Raw genomic sequence first — 21,726 nt, 5'->3', positions numbered from 1 at the left:
AGGGTTATTGGGGTTCTACAGATGCAAATGCAAGGTGTAGTTCTGTTTTGATAATAAAAGTACTGAGGCCGTCATGGCATGAAGCTGTTTTTACATTGCACCCCGAGTCATGCATATTTAAAATGTGCAACAATGCCACATTGTAGAAGGAATATATAAGCCGTGTCACAACAAAACCAACATAATTGGTTTGCGACCACCATGGATCCAGACCAGCCTGCGCATCCGCCCAGTCTGATCAGGATCCATGCTGATCGCTTACCAACTCTATTACAAGTAGAGAAACTGATAGCGAACAGCATGGATCCTGATCAGACTGCGCGGATGTGCAGGCTGGTCTGGATCCATGCTGGTCGCAAACGCACTATGTTGGTTTTGTCGTGACGCAGCTCATAACTGTTAATGCATGTTTTCTTTTCCCGTTATTGTATACCTGTGTGGGCAGTTTTTATACAAGAATACAAATTATATCATATGACAGTATATTTCAACATTATTTACTAAATAATTTTTTTCTTCATTGGTCACACCAACACAGCTAAGGTTGTATGACGACTTTCCAGTTTTAGTGGTGGAAAGACCTTAGGTGCTCCTCCATGCATTATTTCAGTTACAAGAGGATAACTTAGTAGAACCACCTACCTTCCCTTTGCTAACTGGATAACTTCTTTCACCCCTTACATTACAAAATAGTAAATGGTTACTCTTATTAAATAAAAGAAAATATTTTCTAAAATTACCCGTTCCATTTGAAATACTTCTCAGCAGTACACCTAAATGTTCTTGTGTTGTTGGCGATAAATTTGAAATGTTCTGTACTAAATCAGCAACATCTGAAATACAAAAATCATGTTTTTATACTTTTAAATTAACATATTCCTTCTAAAATAAAGGTAATTATTGCTCAGAAAGTATATAGTATCAGACATTCATTTTGTAACAACAAACCACGGAAGATTTGTTTGTTTGTTTGTTTGTTTCATTTTACGCCTTTTTCAACAGTATTTCAGTCATATAGGCGGGTAGTTTCCTAACCATCGTTCCTGGAGAGTTACACCAGTACTAAACTACCTTCCTCCTCGCTAAACTACCAAAGCATCTCCCGGGGATCGAACCCACGCCAGAGAGGTAACTGGATTAGAAGTCATCGACTCTAACCCCTCGACCACGGAGGCGGTCTAAACCACGGAAGAATTAAACATGGAAGTTGTTGGCAAGTGTGAGATATATGATGGGATATATCATAGATTTTTATTATAAGTTATAAAGATTGTTGACAGGTTGGTTATATGGCCCTATATAAATGGCTGTTGGTAAATATAACCCGAGCCCCTAGGAGAGGGTTATATTGCAAACAGCCATTTATATAGGGCCATATAACCTGTCAACAATCTTTATAACGAATTTATAATACAGCAAGCATTATTTTGTACAGAAAAAGTAAGATATTTTCATAAATCGACAGCTGCCATGTATATAAATCTATATATATGTCACGATTATCCAATGAAAAGCGACATTACAAACGTGCAGTATTATAAAGCAGATAATAAAAAAAATTATAATGTTCTAGAACAAAATATTTTTACTTATCATATAAATGTTCATTCTACATCACTTAGAACTTTATTGGATTATATATATCCAAAGGTTCAGCTGTGTTTAAAGGGTATAAATCTATATCTTATGAAATATTTCTATGATATTTATCAACAGTAAAATTATGTTTGTTCCATTCTTATATGGTTGATTCCCGAAAAAGTTGTATGAATGTCTCTGTTATTCAATACACATGGATAATGTATGTAAACAGAATAATATGTTCAGGAACTGAACTTTGCTATTTTTAGTAGGGTTTTATCCGTTTGGCAATGATTTGTGCATGCCCCATTCGTTTTTAAGGCAATTAATACATATTTACTTCATACAAGCATTTTGGAAGTATTCTTTTATAGAAGTCAAACAATTATGATTTTTGCAGCAGCTTTATACACTTTTAAATTTGTGCAAGTTTCCTTGGATTTATAACACACTTCTATTAGATAGGATTTAGCAGACAGAGTAATTTTTATGTTTAAAGCAGAATGTCTCCAGATTCATGTTAATTTTCATGAAAATTTTGAAATGATGCTATTTATAAGTAAAATATTGTGATGTGAACAAAGAAGGTAATTTAAGCACTGAAAACAGCACATACATCCATACAAATGACCAGAAAGTGGTGCAAAATTAGCTCTTACTAAATTTGTCAAGCTGAAGAAATATGGTGAAAACTACAGGAAATTCAATCATTAATCTCACATACACTGTAAATTATCACTTCAGTCTTGAATCTTTTTACTTTTCATAAAATCTTAGAACATTTTTCTTACATTTGATTTTATTAAAATGTTTTGGCTCCTTTTGAGGCATGTATTTTTAAAAAATTTACCTTCTCCTTTTGTTTTGATATTCAGCTTTCCTATGTCTGGCTGTAGGCGTTCACTCACACCCGCCATATTCCATGTATCTAACAACTATCTATGTTTGTTGTCATCGAAAACTTTTTTGTGATGTTTATATTGGTATTCATTTACAACAAGCACAACTTGTCCCAAAGAATAACCTACGATTCATATTAAGAGTTTGTAAGTCTGGTCATCTAAAAATAAAGGAAATACACCATTACAGAGAATGAGTCAGAAAACAAACATTTATACAATAACGTGTACAGAAGCTTATCACTTTGACCGATTTTTATCTCAGCTTCTGTCAATACATTACATTGTTATAATAAGTCAATACATTAGTTGTAATTGATAATCAAGTTATTAATTGCCAATAATATTGAAAAATAACTGAAAACATTTGTTTCCCTTGTGTAAATTATGATTTTATGACTCATAGAAAAGATATTGTCACAGGAAATTTGTACAGTTTGTTACTGTATGCTGACATAATACTTAGTAATACAAATTATCATGTACCTTTGTCAAGTTACTGGAAAATTAATCTTAGAAATAAAAAGCGTACATTTTGTCAAATTTGCCAAGAAAATAACTGGACAGTAGTTAAAGGAACTCCACTGAGGTTTAAAAGTATAAAAACATATTAATTTCTTACACAGAGAAACTTTAAACAGAAAGATATGCAAAAGTTTATATAAGAAATATATTAAGAACTATATTGAAAATGACATTTTTGTGCTTTTCTTAGTCTTATTGGAGTGAAAAGCTATTCAATTTTGGGTTATTTTTCACAATAAGAAAAATGGAATAAATGAATTATCTGAAATTCTGCACACACATTATTGGTCTATATTTACAGAATATGGGACATTAATATCGAAATTTTTATCTCCAGTCCTATCATTTCAATAAACCCCCGTGGAGACCCCTTAAAAGTTGATGCATTTTCACTATAATCACCAAGAGCTGTTTTTACTTCATACAAGTTTTGGCTTTTTAATGCTCCTCCTACTCCTAGACAATGCTACAACAACTATTACTTCATCTTAATTATAGCACAAAGAAATTCCAGCCAATGAAACTAAGGGTTATGTTCTAAGCAGGGCCGGCAAAATCAATTGTCCGTATTGCCCAGGTTGTACGGAAAATGAAGATTTTCAAGAATTAATTATGAAAATATCATGATTATGGACAATTTAAAAAATGGTTCACATAAAAACAGACAAGTAAGTCAATATCAGATTTTGCTGGCCCTGCTAAGTCCTTTAGATCATGATAACTACAGTACATGTATATTTAATAATTACAAAGTTATTGATTACGGAGAAAGAAATCCACCCCGCCTTACCATACAAAGTTTTAATGCAGCATGCCTCCAGATACATGCTTATTTTCATTAAAATTTATTCAATTTTAAAAGTAAAATATTGTTAAATGATCGAGATATTAACTCATTAGTCACACATAAAATGTAAATCATTTCTTGATTCTTGAATCTTTTACACAATTTTCTTAAGAATATTTTGGCTTATCTCGAGGCATGGAGCTTTAACTTATTCTATCTACATTTGTATACTAACAGTCCATTATAATTCCATACAAAAATGTTTCCTTCCTGGCGGCATAATTCTAACCTGGGCCACTTTTAAGCAATTACTCACTTCACATATTATTACAATATAAATAACTTCACTTAAATCCAGCTTTACATTATTCATAAAAAATAATTATATCACATAAAACTACAAATAATTTTCTACCTAATGCAAACACTTACATCAGTATTTATATTAAGTAATCCATACTTAAAACACCCAAACAAATCACCCAATAAAAACAGTCGATAAAATTATGTCTCAACATTAAGCTATTATTTTTAGCTTAAATTACACAACCCATATATTTACACAGTATAGGGTGAAAACAATTTATATTTTATGGTGGGAACAATTTTACTATTTTATCAAACTTTGCTACAGTGTTTTACCCACAAAAGTAGTGGTTTAATGTACGATTTAACAATGTTTCAATGCTGTACAAAATTAAACATATTTTTTTTGTATTATTAATTTGCACGCCCGAATGGGTACCTAATGCTGGTGAAAATACATAATGATCAAGTTGATAGAACATTCAATTTGTATAAAAAATGTTTAAATACCCTTAAGGTTTAACAATTTATAAAAACATCTTGAGTCATCAGAATCTACACAATGTACAAAATCTAACAACATATTATTGTACTTCAGTGAAAAGAACAATATATTAAAGGCCCATTATGCCTAAAATGCTATTATATTCATTTATCAAAAACTTTTTCTTCATTTGGACGGTGTCCTGTAAAATTTTCAGGAAAAATTCTTATTGGTCATATAACTATACCATCTTTCACTTCTTTTATTTTTTTGGTGATTAGTGCAATTTTAGTGATTTATTATTAATATTAAGTATGAAAGTCAAATATAAATACCAATTTGATTACACTTTGTTACAATTTTGACAAATTATTTCACATTCTGGGATACATACTTTCAGTAACTCCATCCAATAATAATGTTTTAATTCCCTTTTTTAATTACATACATGTATTTGCCTTTTCTAAAGAAGAAAAGAAAAATCATTTCTATGGCAATATGTGCCTTTAAAGAAAAACTAGAGGTTGGCATAATAAATAAGCAAGTTTAGTACTTAGTTTAAACATATTTATTTCCCGAATATTTACATGATATACATAATACAATACAATCAGAATACAAATATTTAATATATTCAAAGAAAAGGATGAGAATGAAAGACTAAGTCTTATAAAATTCTTCTCCTTTAGTACTTGCTGTGGCACTAAATTTCAAATCATATTTTGCATACAAACGTACATTAATTGAATTATCAAGATTGTGGTTTACCTTAAAGGCACATGATACCTCAGAAATCAATATACAGAGTATATTTTAATTCTTCAGAAATGTCAAACACATGTTTAGTAATGTTTAAATAATGGATTAAGAGCATGGTAGATGTTTTTAAGAGAAAAAGTAGCACTGAACATGTATGTGCCGTAAAGGTACATGTAGCAAAATGTAAACAAAATAGTATTTTGACTTCCATGTAAAATACTAATTCACTATAATTACACAAATTGCCAACATAGAGTAAGATGCAAAAGATGGTTCAGGAATATAGCAAATTAGTATATATTTGGATACTGTAACAAGATAGCAAAAATAAACAGTTTTTGAGGGGGGAAATGATATGCTTTCTGAGACATAATGGGCCTTTAACAAAAGTATCAGTGAATGCACTTGTGTGAGAGTACAAGGAATTTAAAAACTTTAAAATAAAGAAGTTTTAATCCTACTTTAAACAGATGTTATTACTACTTGAAACTGAATTACTAGTGAGAAACTTTAATCCTTAATAAAAAACATCTATAAATAAACCATGTCTTAGTTGAATAGGAGCTTTTGTGGCAAAGTGGTTAAGGTTACTAACTTTAAATCACTTGCCTATCAATTAGCAGCTGCTGTGGATTTGAATCCCACCAGGACCATCCAGCTACCTGGCAGCAGACTCAAGCAACACAACCGAGCCAGACCAAGATCAGCTGGCACATTTAAACCCTAAACTTGCTGGAACCACTTAACAATAGTTGCATGCATGTATATTTCATATTCTTAATTTCATGATTAAGTATATATGAGCCCCGTCACGACAAAACCAACATAGTGCGTTTGCGACCAGCATGGATCCAGACCAGCCTGCGCATCCGCGCAGTCTGATCAGGATCCATGCTGTTCGCTTACAAACCCTATAACAAGTAGAGAAACTGATAGCGAACAGCATGGATCCTGATCAGACTGCATGGATGCTCAGGCTGGTCTGGATCCATGCTGGTCTCAAACGCACTACGTTTATTTAGTCATGACATGGCTCATATCAGATTGCTGCTACTGGGACAGTCTTAATGCTGAACCTTGACTATTTCCTCAATTTTTGTTTTAATTTTGCTTATTATGTTTAGTGTACATAAAATGCATTCTACGTGTAGTCTGTTGATTTATATTGTGATAATTAATAGTAGTCAATTATTTTATCCATATGTGCTTATTTACGGGTAATTCTTTAATATATTATAATATTTTACAGCTTTTATCACAGATGGACAATTGTCTCTTAATCTATTTTTTTCATACAGGTTATTTGTTTGCATGTTAAAGGATAGTCTGTTATGTCATGTTGGAAAATAGCTTTGTTAGTGTTATAATGTTTATTGTAACAGACTATAAATATAAATCTTATAGATAATAATAGATCTATTATTGATGTTGAAATGATTTTTTTTTAAAACAGCATTATGCAACTTTTATTGATATATATATTATATGTGCATGTGCTGTGATTGACAAATATACATTTTACTAGGAATCGAAGGCATTTGTAGCTTAAGGTCTTCAGCGTACCCAGTAATCGAATTCAGCCCTGGCCCCGTGGCCCATGGCCAGTGAAAATTAGTTAAGGCCAGTGAAAATTTTAAGAAAATTTAGCCATAGGGAAAGTACTGTTCTAGGACCCTCCTACTTCATATATAAATGACCTCCCACAAAACATAAATTCCCGTGTGTGCTTGCTTGCAAATGATACTGCAATATACATTGCTCTGACATCTGCAAACCAATTAGTTACCCTCCAAAATGACCTAGATCGGTTAGAAAAGTGGGAGTTGGAGTGTGATATGGAATTTATCATCTTCAAGTTATCCACATCACAAAAAGGAAATATTCTATCCCAACACAATACTACTTTGATAGAAATGGTTACCTCAGCTAAATACATAAACATGGATATATCAGAAAACATTACAAGGGATGCCCACATAAACAGGACATCCAAGCAAGCAAACCAAACCTTAGGAATCATATGTAGTGACAAAGGTTAAATCCCAATCCATTTTAAAGTATATTGCCTACCAGTTGTTAGTCAGATCCCAGAATGGTCTCCCAAAAGCAAAATACAAATAGATCAAATTGAAAATATCCAAAGAAGAGCAGTCCGATGGATTAAGCTAGATTATGTTCAGACCTCTGGTGTCATGGACATGCTTCACTCCCGTAAGCCTTGAAAAGTGGAACACATTAATATAAGTAGAGGCTGATGCTACAAGGTTCACCATGATCTGGTTGCTATCCCCAGAGAAACTTCACGCCATGGCCACCCCATTGTGTGATGTTGTGGCCACCCCCTGTTATTGGTTATTCACAGCTTCCTCAGACATATAAATTTTCCTTCTTTCCTAGGGCTGTATACCAATTGAACCACCTATCTCCTGCAGTTGCCCTACTCCCTACCCCAGAGCAGTTCATTGCAGCCATAGCTAGCATTGAACATGTCTAATCCTAGTTTTTCCAGTCTCAATTTTTACATCTAAATATCCTTGTTTTATCCTCTTTTAAACTTTCTTGCGATTTTGAAGCACAGCAGAAATGTCTACTTTTCCACGATTGATTTGACATAATTGGAAGATAAAGTTTTGGAAGCCAGAACTAAGGCGTTTGGAGCTCAACACCCTCTGTGTCATCAGACTGTCAAGTTATTAACTTACCAGGTTTTTTTTGGCCGATTTTATAGCCGTTATTTGGTCATTTTCACATGTTAAGTAGACGCTTGATTTCTCAGTATTAATTTGTCAAGCGTCTAACAATAGCGACGACCTTTGAAAGTGAAAGTAGATCAAAATGTCTCACAATTCAAAATATTACGTAAAAAAAACTTTAAAAAGGCACTGATAAAAACAGAAAAATTGATTAAATGTTTAAGCAAGCGATTCTCTCGGAAAAGAGTTGTACTTTGGAAACGTTTACGGCAAATGAAACTGCAAGTACTAGTGAGAAATTGCCTTCAACGGTGACCGTGAGTTACCACGATGATGTTCCTTTTCAGGGTTTTAAAAGTTCTAGCGACGAGTCTAAGTCAGATATAGTTGTCCCTGATCAAAGGCTATTTAGTTCCAACAAATATGAGTTGAAGTATGACTTGTTGTATTATAGTGGTGCAAAAGATGGGTATTGTTGCAAATTGTGCGAGCTTTTTTCAGCTACAGATGACAACGTCTTCATAAATGGTGCAGGTGATACAAACACAGTTCAAAAATATGAAAACCAGAGACCTTCTTTTGTGAACTAAATCCTATTAGAAAAGGAATATATTGCCTCAGGAAACTTGAAACTGTTGTGTTTTTTTCCCCAATTTTGGGCAAAATGACGCTAAAATTCCTAATCTCAAGGGTATGGGTCATGTTCCCAAAATACTGGAAAAAAAACCCTATTAGGTAGAGCTTTGGAATGTGAATCAGGCAACCATAATGGAGAGCCTGCCCAGGAATGAAGCAGTGGCTCCTCTGGTATATTTAATGTGGCTTACTGCCATGATCCTCAGTGAAAACTATCACCGCCACAACCCTTTGTGTCTGGGATTGCTTACAACAGTACAAGTTACACTTAGTCCAACTAATTGTACTGCGCTACGAGATATTGTGCTATTATCATGTCTGGACAATATCTCGCCTAGAAGCGAGATTCTGACCCAGAACGAAAATATCTCAGAATCAAGCTTTGGCATGTCAATATATTTTGACTTAAAAAAAACTTAAGTTACAGTAGATACACTAACTTGCGACATAAAATAATATTAATTAGAGTACTAATTAGTCATTTGTATGTTAAAATACATCACAATACTTTTTGTTTAAACGTGTAATCATATAACCTTACTCTTTTCAGTATAAAAATGCTCTAAACATCCTCCGAAAAAAATATTACGTCTTCTACTTCTTGTACTTTGTGGCGGCCATCTTGAACTGTCACGTGATTTACATGTGATCTGAAGCGGTAGATTTAAAATTAGACGTGCGCTTCGTTATTAAAACAATTCGCCCCAGTAACAATCAGTTGCTGTTTCAAAACAAATTGGCTCTGGCTTTTCAGCTATGTGATTAGTATTTGGAAAGGTGATTGGTTTCCAAATCATATAACGAATTAAATCTGTACTTGCTTCCAACACGGATTTATATTATTGTAATATAAATCCGTGCTTCCAATCAGAACTAAGCCGGTCGCACGGGTTAAGCCACGGATTTACTTTACTTTATCCAGCGTAGGGTCGCGAGATCAGAAATCTCTTGTAACCCCCTCAAGGTCTGACACCCAATAATTATTATCCGGTACAACAGTATATAATTTGTTTATCATAACTTTATCGAGTCTGTTTTTAACGAATTCAGCGTTGGTGAACATACTACAGTATCTGGTAATCTATTCCATTCTGGTACTGCTCTTAAATGAGAAAAAATGTTTTCTTATTTCCTTTTTAAATGATTTTATTTTCAACCTCATATAATTTCCTCTGATGTGATGATTATCAAGTTGTGCTTTTTCAAAAAATACATTATAATCTATATCTTCCTTCCCATTTAATAATTTCCATACTTGTATGATATCACCTCTAAATCTTCTGTAAGCCAAAGAAGGAATTTCCAGAATTTTTAATCTTTCTACATATGATAAATTTCTGATACATTGAACCATCTTTGTTGCTCTTTTTTGAACTCTTTCGACTGCTTCAATATCTTTTTTAAATCTTGGACTCCAAATAATATTTCCATATTCAAGGTGTGGTCTTATATATATGTGTTTTATAAAGTTTCCGAAATTGCTTTATATTTACATGTAAGAAGGTATTTCTAACCGATCCAGTTATTTTATTTGCTTTATTGATACAATTACTTATGTGATGTCGAAATTTCAAATCCTTATCATATAATATACCTAAATCTCTTTCTTCCTCACTAGACCTCAATTGTTTAGTTGTAAAGTCACTTTTCATAAAATATCTAAATGTCATTTAAAGTCCGTGGTTAAGCAGACCTCAAAACTAAACGAGTTATTGTTACTATGATTTTATTCCGTTTCTGTGAGTTATTTTGTTAAAGTTTTGAAAATAAGCATGAAAAAAGAGGGGTTGTGCAGCAAGAGTGCTTATGTAATTATCTTCAAGGGTCCTATATGTGGCTAAATTAGATGTGTTCTGTGGCACGTGCACATTGTCGGGTGTTAAGGCCAGGTTTGGCCACGTTTGTGTGTTTTTGCTTTTTTAAATATTGTGCTCACTGTTTTATAAAGATTAAACAGTAGGTTTATTATAAATTTATAAAGTGGTTTGAAAATATAGCTTATCTACAAACTTTCCGATAATAAATAAATAGGGTCCTCCTACGGATAACACTTAACTGGGAGGGCAATTCAAGCTCTTGGCAGCAATTAAATGATTCCTATGTATGCAGAAGAAAAAAACAGTAATGAAAGTTACCTTAATTTTAAAGTTTTCAAAGGAGCATTTAAAATACATTTCATTTTTAATAAATTTGGATAAATTAATCAGATAAAGAGCGCGCGGGCGTGCTTGCGTGTACATCCGCGCGCAGTACAGAAAACCAACGTGTTTTGTTTGTTTGTTGTTTGTTTTAATGTGTGTGATGACATGTATTGTTTTTAAAAGTTTCTTTTTATTATTAAGAGCTAGTACGTATATACATCAGATATGTACAGAAATTACTTTATTCCATGCATGAGAAGAGTGAACTATCAAGGTGTAACTAAAGCACAATTGCACCAGACATCGTGTCTTAAAATCGAACGTGAAAGACATTATCATATACATATGAAATATTAGTTTGGAAAGCAAGTGATCGGAGTTATGATCCCTGAACTTATTATAAACATTCACTAGACCATTGCATCTGTCCTCATCGCATGAAAAGTGTGTTACCTTAAATTTGTACATGGAAAGTTTGAACTAAATTCCATTATAATAAATGAATATTAAGCACAGCCCACTGATAAGCTTAACCTTGAAGTCGCAAATCATACTTTAGACAAATAGGTCACAAGATAATAGAATAATTTAGTTAACTTAAAAGATTGTAATTGCGGCATGCGTGTATGATATAGTAAGGAATAGGATAGCGTAAGGAAGACTTTACATTATTCAAGTAGGTAGCCTATATTGTTTACTCATTTCTATATATTTTGAACATTGTTTCTCATTGCTCTCTCTGCCAGATCATGTTAAGTTGTTATTTTTTTTTACAAATTACTGTAGTTTAAAACGTGACCGCCTTAGATAACTTGCCCTCTTGATAGAAGTCATTTTTTCTTATTTAAAGTACATGTACTTGCATAATTTTTTGGCACTAGTAACTACTGCTTACTTTCGTGATGTCTATCATTTATTATCATTATTATACCTTCTGTTAAGGCAAACAGGCATATTTTCCATATCTGCATGAAGTGAGTTACTTTTACCGAAAATGAATAAAAACAAGATCTTTGTACTTTCCGTGAAATAATTTTTATCCCATCATGCAATAACATATCACTGGAATCATTGCGTCTTAAAGTTAAACGAGACAAAATACGCATATTTAAGTCTAGACTCGTAGTAAAGGTTTTAGCACTTATTTTAAAATTGCCTGTAAAGGTTATGGAAGACAATGATTTGAAATACTTTTCGACCTGAACTAACATAGGTCTAAGGATAAAAACTTTTCAGGTTTTTTTTGTGTCTTGATTAATAAATGATGGCCTAGATAAGAGATCATTTTGTACAAACTTGGTCAAATGCTATTGTACATGTAGTACAAATTTGACTTTTCCGTAAAGATTTGTCAAGACCCCTACCTTTTGGGTCGGACTAGTTTATTAATTTTCCCATAGACTTACATTATAAGAAATGACTCGTAAACCTACCTTAAAACTTAGTATTCATGCTAAATATGTGATTTTTGTTTGACACATCAAAATGATCTTGTTATATAGGGATGATCAATTAAATTTTTTCGCAAAATGCCCCCAAAATTATAGCAACCCCTTTTATCCTGAAATTTTCTGCTGATTACAGGACTGGCATATACTTGTTTAAAATGAAAATATCCAAGTAAAAAATTATCCAAGAGACTTATGAAACAGTTCATTTTCTTAAGTAAACAATGCAGTGTTAGTTTCTTATATAAATTTTAAAATTTATTATATAAATACTTGTAAACAACGCATTTTCATCCAATCACCTGATGTCCTATTGAATCTTACGGGTTTCCTGAATTTTTGCTGCCAATCACTGGCCATGATACATTGCAGTAATCTGACCTTTGGTGTGGTGTTTAAAGTTAATGTTATTAGACCATTGTCGAAAAATGGCGCCAGTTTCTCTGAATACAAAACTTCATTAATTTATACATGCCTTTTATCTAATTACATAAAGTTCTAAACTATTTGTTGCCATTATTGTTCAAAGTACATTCAGCTTCAAAAATAAACACATTTTTATTTCCGTATAGAGATGACAAAACAACATTGTAATAATGGATTTTAATGTGGAAGCAAAGTGGTATTTTGACTTTCATACAAAATACTTAATCACTATAATACCTGTACTATATAGCAAAAATGCAGAAGAATAAAAAGATGACCCGGAAAAATGACCAACGAGTATAATTTTGGAAACTGTACAACAAAAAAACCTTTGAGAAATAAAAAAATACTAGCATTTTTGGCTGAATTTGCCTACTTTCTTAATTAAGAAAGCAATTCATTTATCCCTGTTGAAAATATTCATCGATTCATTAATTTAGTGTTCCTTTGAACATTAATTTTGGGTTTTATAAGATTTTTATATAACGTTCGTATGTATCTACATGTACACTAGCAACTCTTCGGCCCTTCCGTCAGTCTTCGAATAACAGCGAATGATAGCGAGTTGACTGTATAATCAATTACAGAGCCTATAATACTTATATTTCTTTTTCACAAAGTTACTGCAGCAATATGGCAGGGACACGTTTGGAAGAGTTCTATAAAGAAATTAGCGCTGATCTTGTGAGGACTGTACAATTCTGGTTGAAATATTCACATGACGATGAATATGGGTATGGAATCGAGATACATGAATACATTATATATTCCAATTAATTAATTGATATTTTTAGTTGTTTTTTTTTTTAAATTTAATTGATCAATATTTTCTAATTCAATTAATTAATTGCTATTATTGATATTGATTTTTTTGCTTTTGTTCAATCCATATTCTTTTTGTATAATATAAGTATTATTACAACATGAAATGACATTGGGAGACTGTATAATTGTTTGTGAATTGTAAAAGTCGAGATTTTATTTCAGTGGTTTCTTTAATTGTCTTGGACCATCTGGTCATGTTTATGACGACACAAAATACGTTTGGTTGCAGGCTCGCCAGGTATTGTGTAATACTTCGTTGATATTTGATATTTTGACTGTTAAATATTATAATTATTATTATCATCATTTGCCATTCGGGTTAATTAAGTAAATTATGTAAGGGCGTGAAAGATGTTGCATTTGTTTTACAGACGTTCGGAACATTTTCTGGTCAAATTATCATAAAATAATCACTTCTTGATCATCAAGAACAAAATTACTAACCAGCACCCATTTACTATATAAAATACATTTGTATATATTTTATATCATGAGGTGTTATTTCATGATAATTTGACCATTATTGGCATTGCAAATATGCCGAACGCATGTGTTTCTCATAAGCAGACACATTCAGAGTCTGAAATCTTCACTTATTGCTTAGTTTCCATTATACTATTTAAAGAAATTACAATTTAATTTTTCAGTATTATTCATGTTATCATGACAATTTATTTTATTTTACAGGTATGGATGTACGCACGATTGTATAATGAAGAGGAACAGTTTAGAAAGCCAGATATTATCAAGGCAGCTGTTAGAGGTTTCTTTATATAAATTAAGAACTATATATGGTTTAAAAAGATGGTTTGGAAATAATACTATTTAAAAGAATTGATATGTTTTCACAATTTTAATGAACAATAACTATTTTAATGTACACTGTACACAGAAATTTAAGAAGATTAAAAGTTTTTAATGAACAAGGTTTAATTAAAAAGGTCTAAATCCCGCACCAAATTTTCCTTTAATTCATATAAAGGAATTATCAAGTGGTTCTTATGAGAATCTGGTCATATTTGTCTTAATTTTTACCCTGTATCAAACTGAAGAGTTTTGTAGCCAAATGGCACCAGACACGCAAAGGTTTTTTGTATTTCTTTTATTTGTGTCAAAATGGAGAGTTTTGGTATTTGACTATTAGTCAAATGTCACCAAACACACTTAGTTTTTTTTTAATTTCTTTTAATAGTATCAAAATGGCGAGTTTTTAGTATTCGACTATTAGCCAAATGTCACCAAACACATGTGTTTTTAGATTTCTTTTACTATTACAATGTTTCTGTTCAAATTGAATGACAACCAATGACAACTCTGGAAAACTGTCGACCCATTAGATATTTTCGGAACTTCAAAAACATTAAATTTTATAAAACGCCATCAGTGGTTAAGCAAAGTATAATATTAGTCTATACCTATTATTACAGGTGTTGAGTTTCTGCAGAAGAACGCCAAAGACCCGAAAACATGCAAACTATGTCTTAGTTTAACGCGTCAAGGACAGCCTATCAAAATTCAGAGGTCTATATTCTCCGAGTGTTTCTACACAATGGCTTTGTCAGAGCTCTATCGGACAACACATGAACAAAAATATAAAGTATTCAAATTTTGAGAAACTATGATTATTTTTTTTGACATTTTCCAGTAAAACATATTTGTGACTAAGAGCGAAATGGATATTCCATGGTACTAATAAGCGGAACCGAATAAATGCACAACACACGAACAGAAATATAAAGTTTTTGAGAAACTATTAAGAGCCAAATGAATATTTCAAATGAACTTATAGTAAAGCGAAACCGAATGAATGCGTGTTTAACATATACTTTACTCATATACCTATATTTTTTAAAGCAGCACGCCTCCAGATTCACGCTAATTTTCATGGAAATTTTGAAAATGTATTTGAATGTATAATATTGTGAAATAACCAAAAGGAAGCAATTTACACATTATTAATGGCACTAACAACCAATTTAAATTACCAAAAAGTGGCCAAAGTATGCATAAATAGCCCTTACTGTGTTAGAAACATAGTAGAAATATAATTGTTAATACTGAAAAGTTAGTCATTTACCGCACATAACATGTGAAAAATTACTTGAATCTTGAATCATTTTACTTTTCCTAAAATCGTAGTACATATTTCTCAAGTTTGATTTTATTGAAATATTTTGACTCATCTGAAGGCATGCAGCTTTAATATAACAAATACATTATATTTAATCAACCTATCTGACTAAGCTGTTTTAAATACATTCTGTTTTGTAATCACTTAAAATGTAAATGTTACACAGAAGCCATGATAAAGTCTTGATTATTACCGGTATTTCAAAACTCATGCAATTGAAGAGCAGGGCTGCGTTTCATAGATAGTCCTTAGTCTGAAATCAGTAATAAGACCCATAACTGAAACAATTTCAAAGAAAATGTCCTAACTTATGACTCCTGTTTTATGACTCTTTTATATTTCTGCTAATGGGCATTTGCACATTGTGAATAAAAGGGTCTGTCATTACATTTCTTAACTTTTCTCAGGAGAATGAAAATGCATTTATTTATATTTTACAGTATGTGACTGAAGATAAAAATGATTATTGAAACTGTCTTATATTAGTTCTAAAGTTGGTTTTATGTCCTAAGACTTAGGATTCACGTGTAGGAATTACTATGAAAAGCAGCCCAGATTTGAAAGCAAACTAGGAGAGACTTTTATATTTTCTTTTACATATTATAGGATGAGGCAATAGAAATGTTTGACAAGATCATTTATTGGGTCAGAGAAGATCCAACAGATTTAAGGCTTGGGTTGTCTCCCCTCCCAGGGGTCACTCCAGTCAACTCTATGGCGGTTCCCATGATGCTCCTCTGTGTTCTAGATCAAATGGAAACAATGGATTCCTCCATGTCGGAAAATTACGCTGATGTTGCTGACTGGAGTTTAAAGCAGGTTCTTAATCACAAACAGGTTGATTTCATACAGTTAATATGTTTTTGTCATTACATTTTAAGATATAAAGCTACATATCTGCTGCATAAATAAATGTTTGAATTTTTTAAAAAGAAAGAATACTTCTTAAATGCTTGTATGAAAGATTTGTGGCAGTAAATTACCTTAAAATCGAATGGCACATGTTTGAAATAATTGCTAAACAGTTAAAACCCTACTCAAAATATCAAGAACAACTTTATGCTGTTACTTACAATATCATGTTAAATAACAGAGTAGTTCTATGTTACGATTCTTTCGAAAATCGACCATCGATCATATTATGCAAACAATATAATTTTACTGTTGATTAAAACTATATATAAAAATAATATGATATTGCTTTATACCTTTTAAGTTGTTTATATGTTATTTGATTAATCATTATATATTTCAGATACATATATATTTAATATACATGTACATGTTTTGTATCGATTCATAAAATTTTTCTTTTTGCAAATTTAATTTTTCTACCAACATAAAAACTTCATATGTATTTCAAAATTGCATATGATTTGTATAGAAATATGATGGATTTAACTTTAGATATTGAATTGATATGTTTTTGACTATAACTATGATTTTTGATCACTATTTTGATATCACATAACTTTGATATTTTATTTTGCCAGCGAGAAGGTTCTATAATTTTGGAAAATGTCAGCCCCTCTGGTGAAGAACTTCCGGGAAGTTTTGGAAGGCTGACTGTTCCAGGTTTTGTCATTTATTTGTTTGTCATTTATTTGTTTAGAAATACCTGTTCTATTATGGTTTATTTTATGTCATGTATAATATTACATTTAAGTAACTTAAAAACTTAAACTTCAAACTACTTATTACAAGTTTTGAACTAAGAAATATTACGCATATTCATGAATAAAATATGCTTCAGTTCCACTATTGATATTACTAATTTTAGAGAATAAAGGAATACAATTATGTAAAATAGTACGCGAAAGAGAGACTATTTAGAAATACATTACATGTAGAAAAATTCTTAGAAACTCATTGCTTAGCATGCAAAACATAGTAATGTATGATGAATTTATCATTTTTTGATAATTTGTAAGTGTTGCAGTGCTGTTGTTGTAATGTTTGTAAATAGTAATAATGATAATAATAATATCTTTATTTTATGAAGATAACACATAAAGTGGCAACTGAATATACCCAAGTGACTAGTTTATACCAAGATCAGCCGGTCAAGATCACACCTCAGTCCATGTATTTTGAATACTATTCTTAAAATTGAAATGTTTATTAGCAAATATTGAAAGATGGACTCGTGTATTTTAAATATTTAAAGAGGAAAGGGTTAAAGAAGACAAAGTCGCTGTCGTAAGCAATAGATAATTACAAACGTTATGATTACATGTTTGTTTACATTATTCTTTATTTTAAAACCAGGGCATGCCATCGAAGCAGGATGGTTTTTGTTACAATTTGCTAAGAAAAGAAATGACAAAGAGCTTAAAAAGACAGCAATAGAGGATTTTATTGTCAAAATGTTTGATCATGGTTGGGATACAAAATATGGTGGACTTTTCTACTTTTTAGATGTCGACGGTTACAGGTGATAGAGTATTTTCCTCCTTGAGAAATTTTTGAAAGTCATGCGATTGCTTTATTTCTTTGCCTCTATGATAGTGCAGTTGAATTCATACCTTCTTTATCAATATTGTCATAAAAGACAACATTCGGTTTTACGAGAAGATATCAAAATATGATTCATTGTAAAGGAATCCGTAATACAAAAAATTGAATATCTCGACATTGAAATGAAAATGCTTGTCCATTTAAAATACAAAAAGGTAGTTCATGTACATTGTCACTGTATGTACAAAGATCATATTTTTTTATCTTCATTCTAACACAGTCCTGTTTAAATATGAACTATTATTATTTGAATGGAGTTATTATTTCATACCTTTTATATATTCTTAAAAATAGCCCAGTACAGCTTGAGTGGAATATGAAACTTTGGTGGACACACAACGAGTCGATGATCTCTTTTCTGATGGCGTATCAGGAGACCAAAGATTTAAAAATGCTAGAGAAGTTTGAGCAGCTCTTCGATTACTGTTATTCAAAAGTACCTGTAGATTTTTATTGTTATCATATATCATAGTTATTTTTTTATAAAATTATATAATAAATCTTTAATTTTCAAATAACTTAAAAAAACTACTGTTGTATTGAGATAGCAGATAAGTTCTATGGAGAATCGATCATAAGATTATGGAACCAAGATAAGTTTACTGATGATGCTCATTATGGAAGTTTTGGTTAGGGCCAACTACATGTAGCTCAAATATTTGATATTTACCAACATGGCATTGGGTCTCCAGACATACCATACTAAAAGACCTTTTTACAGTACGATTTTTTCATAGCAACGGATGTTGCATTTCGCGCATGCGCATTCTGCGTTGGGCAAAAGCGCAATAACGATAGACTACATTTTAGCATATTTTAAGGCTTTAAAGGACGTGATTTCAAGTTATGTCCCACAGAAAACAGAAATTTTGGAATGAATTAAAGCGGTAAGTATATACTTAAAACGTGAATTGATATTTATAACAGATACAAAATTAGCGAGACTAATAATTCTGTTTAATGTATCTTATTTGATTAAAGTTCATTTTAAATGTATTGCCAGCATGTTGATAAAGAAAATGGTGAGTGGACAGGGTATCTTAACAGAGATGGAAGTATCTGCATGGATTTTAAGGGAGGTCCATGGAAAGGTGAAAGTCATTTATTTATTTATCGTGTACAAGTTATATTATGAAACCAATTTTATGATATTTCATTTTTCTTTGCAAAAAATGTTATAATTAGTTAAGAATAACTTGATGTGCAAAAATTAACTTGGAAGCTTCGTGTGTTGTATGAAATTAATATAATGGTTAGAATACACGTACATACAAATATATCATTTATTTTACAGGTTGTTTACACGTGCCACGTGCATTGCTGATGTGTAAACAAATATTGGGCGAAATTCTTGGAAAGTAGACCATTCAGTGAAACTAAAGAATGCAGAAGACTAACTTTTAGATCTCAAAATAACCGATAATAACTCCTAAAATAAAGGTCTCTACAAACATTACAAATAAAAAAACCTTTGTTTTTGGTGTACTAAGTCAAAATATTTTGACTGCCAAAGCTAATTGGGTCAGAATCTGCTAGAGATTTACAAAATAGCACAATATCTGCAGTAGAAAAAGTTGGACTCGTTTTTGCTGTTGTTGACATTGTTGTTCTATTTAAGGTCGTGTCACAATCGATAGAACTGAACCGAATATACAATGTATTTTCCTCTTTTTATTCTTCTTTCTTTTGGCTCCCTAAGGCTATAAGGCAGTAATGGCCTCATAATTTCAACGCTAGTGAGAAAGATTTCAAAAGGTGCTATACGCTGCTGGAAATGTTTGTCATCATGTTGCTAGTTTTCACTCCGGAATACGGCAGTAAGCCACATTGAATTTGCCAGAGCACAGCTCAGCAACCACATTGCTCCTGCTGGGAAAGCATTGACTGGCTTATGATTATAAAAATAAACGTTGTTGTGTCACTCTTTCTTCGTACAATTGTGCACTCGTGAATACGTGGAAGCATTCTTATATGAATTCAACTTAACAACATATGATGTCAATGTGTCTTTCTATGATGTCAACCTATCATTTGACGATGTGCATGTATGAATATATTATGTGGCAGCATCATTATATAGTGTCAACTTATCAATATATTATGTCAATCTTTCATTAATTATACCAACGCTAGATACATGTTGCCCTAACCGGAAGGCATGTGCTAATACTTGCAACGAATGTTATTATCTATTGATATATTATTAAATATTATCTATTGATATGTTATTATCTAATGATGTGTTATTATCTATTGATATCTAAAGAGACAAAAAATGATAAAAAATGAAAAAATGTTGGACCAGGCCTACCTAAAAGGGTTCTGATAAATGCATGTCATCATGAAAAATGCTACTATCATTTCAGCGTAAGTCTTGACTTCATTCGTGTTCAAAATAAATAAATAAATAAATAAATAAATGAATAAATCTTGCATAACAATTTGCAAACAGGCTGATTAACAGACGCTCTTCTGTCATGCAGTTTTAGTGTTCTTTTTCTTCATTTTTATATTTACATTTACACAATATTAAGTATATTTAATAATTGTAATAGTTTGTTACACTTTGGTTAACTAAACAGTTTAAAATTCGACCAGAGTTAAAAGTTAAAAAAAATGTGGACTAATATAATATTGAAGTATGAGGGTTGTCCCACAAAGTCTCGGACGATGGCTGTAAAACAAAAGTATACCGCCTCGGCCTAAAATGATTTTGCACAAGTGTATTTCCATCAATATAAGTTATAATAAAATACTTCTTTTCAAGAAAATATATACATTAAATATTAAAGCATTAATAAAGGCCATTTTACAACGTAAGACGTTTGCCTAATGTCATTTAATCCTGAGGTCGTAGAAGGCGAAATCATTGAATTAATTAAAGACAATTTGAAAAGGCTGTGGATCTGTCAAAAAAATTTTTAAATGCAAATTTTTATCAAACCCAGTGAAGTTATAATAATTAGTAAACAATAAACGAACAGATTCGCGTCCATGCAGTTATTTCAACAAGAAAATTTGTATGTACACGTACGTAAATATCGTCTATAAGATGTAAAAGAAACTGATATTGTGTATATGATAAATTGAGGATATACAAAAATATGGGAACTCGAGATCTCACAAAGAAGTGGATGACAAATAACAAGGGAAAACGCCCCCAAATCGGCCTATGAAGCTCAGCTTAGCATCCTTGATGATGTTACATGAACTAATATTATGTTATGACGTTGACATATATGTACCGTATGTATGACGTTTTATTGCAAAATTTTAATGAAATCTCAGGACATATATGTTTATTAGCAGTGCATCTTTTACTTCACACAGTGCTCATGAATACATGGGACTAATAATATATAATGTGTCTTTCTGTCCTAGGTACGAGCGAATTACAGTCAACCCGGCCCCAAGTTAACCCGGCCCCAAGTCAACCCGGCCTCAAAATTGGTCAACCCGGCCTCAAAATTGGTCAATCCGGCCCCACAGTATTTTTATTTGGTCAATGCGGCCCCAAAATTGGTCAATGCGGTCCCAAAATCGGTCATTCCGGCCCCAAAATATATAT

At 31.8% G+C, this 21,726-nt stretch overlaps 1 protein-coding gene and 1 long non-coding RNA gene across 3 annotated transcripts; one reads left to right on the top strand and one right to left on the bottom strand.

Annotated features, from left to right (window-relative positions):
- Positions 1–725: 725 nt before the first annotated feature.
- LOC132726002 (uncharacterized) lies at positions 726–4,370 on the bottom strand. Its single transcript, XR_009625135.1, has 3 exons — positions 4,225–4,370; positions 2,432–2,641; positions 726–833 (listed from the first exon to the last, which is right to left on the bottom strand). It is a non-coding gene; the product is annotated as an uncharacterized LOC132726002 (long non-coding RNA).
- A 6,971-nt stretch (positions 4,371–11,341) lies between these two features.
- LOC132725921 (N-acylglucosamine 2-epimerase-like) lies at positions 11,342–20,289 on the top strand. Of its 2 annotated transcripts, none has more exons than XM_060711126.1 (11): positions 11,342–11,487; positions 13,306–13,419; positions 13,673–13,748; positions 14,198–14,273; positions 14,938–15,107; positions 16,248–16,478; positions 17,135–17,216; positions 17,910–18,075; positions 18,453–18,594; positions 19,162–19,249; positions 19,453–20,288. In XM_060711126.1, the coding sequence occupies exons 2-11, from the start codon at positions 13,319–13,321 to the stop codon at positions 19,518–19,520; spliced, it is 1,200 nt and encodes a 399-aa protein (XP_060567109.1). In that variant the 5' UTR covers positions 11,342–11,487; positions 13,306–13,318; the 3' UTR covers positions 19,521–20,288. The 2 variants fall into 2 exon arrangements, with proteins under 2 accessions (XP_060567109.1, XP_060567119.1); XM_060711136.1 differs by having other exon boundaries at positions 11,371–11,487; positions 13,315–13,419; positions 19,453–20,289.
- Positions 20,290–21,726: the final 1,437 nt, after the last annotated feature.

The sequence above is a fragment of the Ruditapes philippinarum genome, unplaced genomic scaffold (assembly GCF_026571515.1).
Source record: "Ruditapes philippinarum isolate M1 unplaced genomic scaffold, ASM2657151v2 ctg2432_1_1_1_1, whole genome shotgun sequence".
Taxonomy (NCBI): Eukaryota; Metazoa; Mollusca; class Bivalvia; order Venerida; family Veneridae; genus Ruditapes; species Ruditapes philippinarum.
This window is presented reverse-complemented; position numbering and strand designations above follow the sequence as displayed.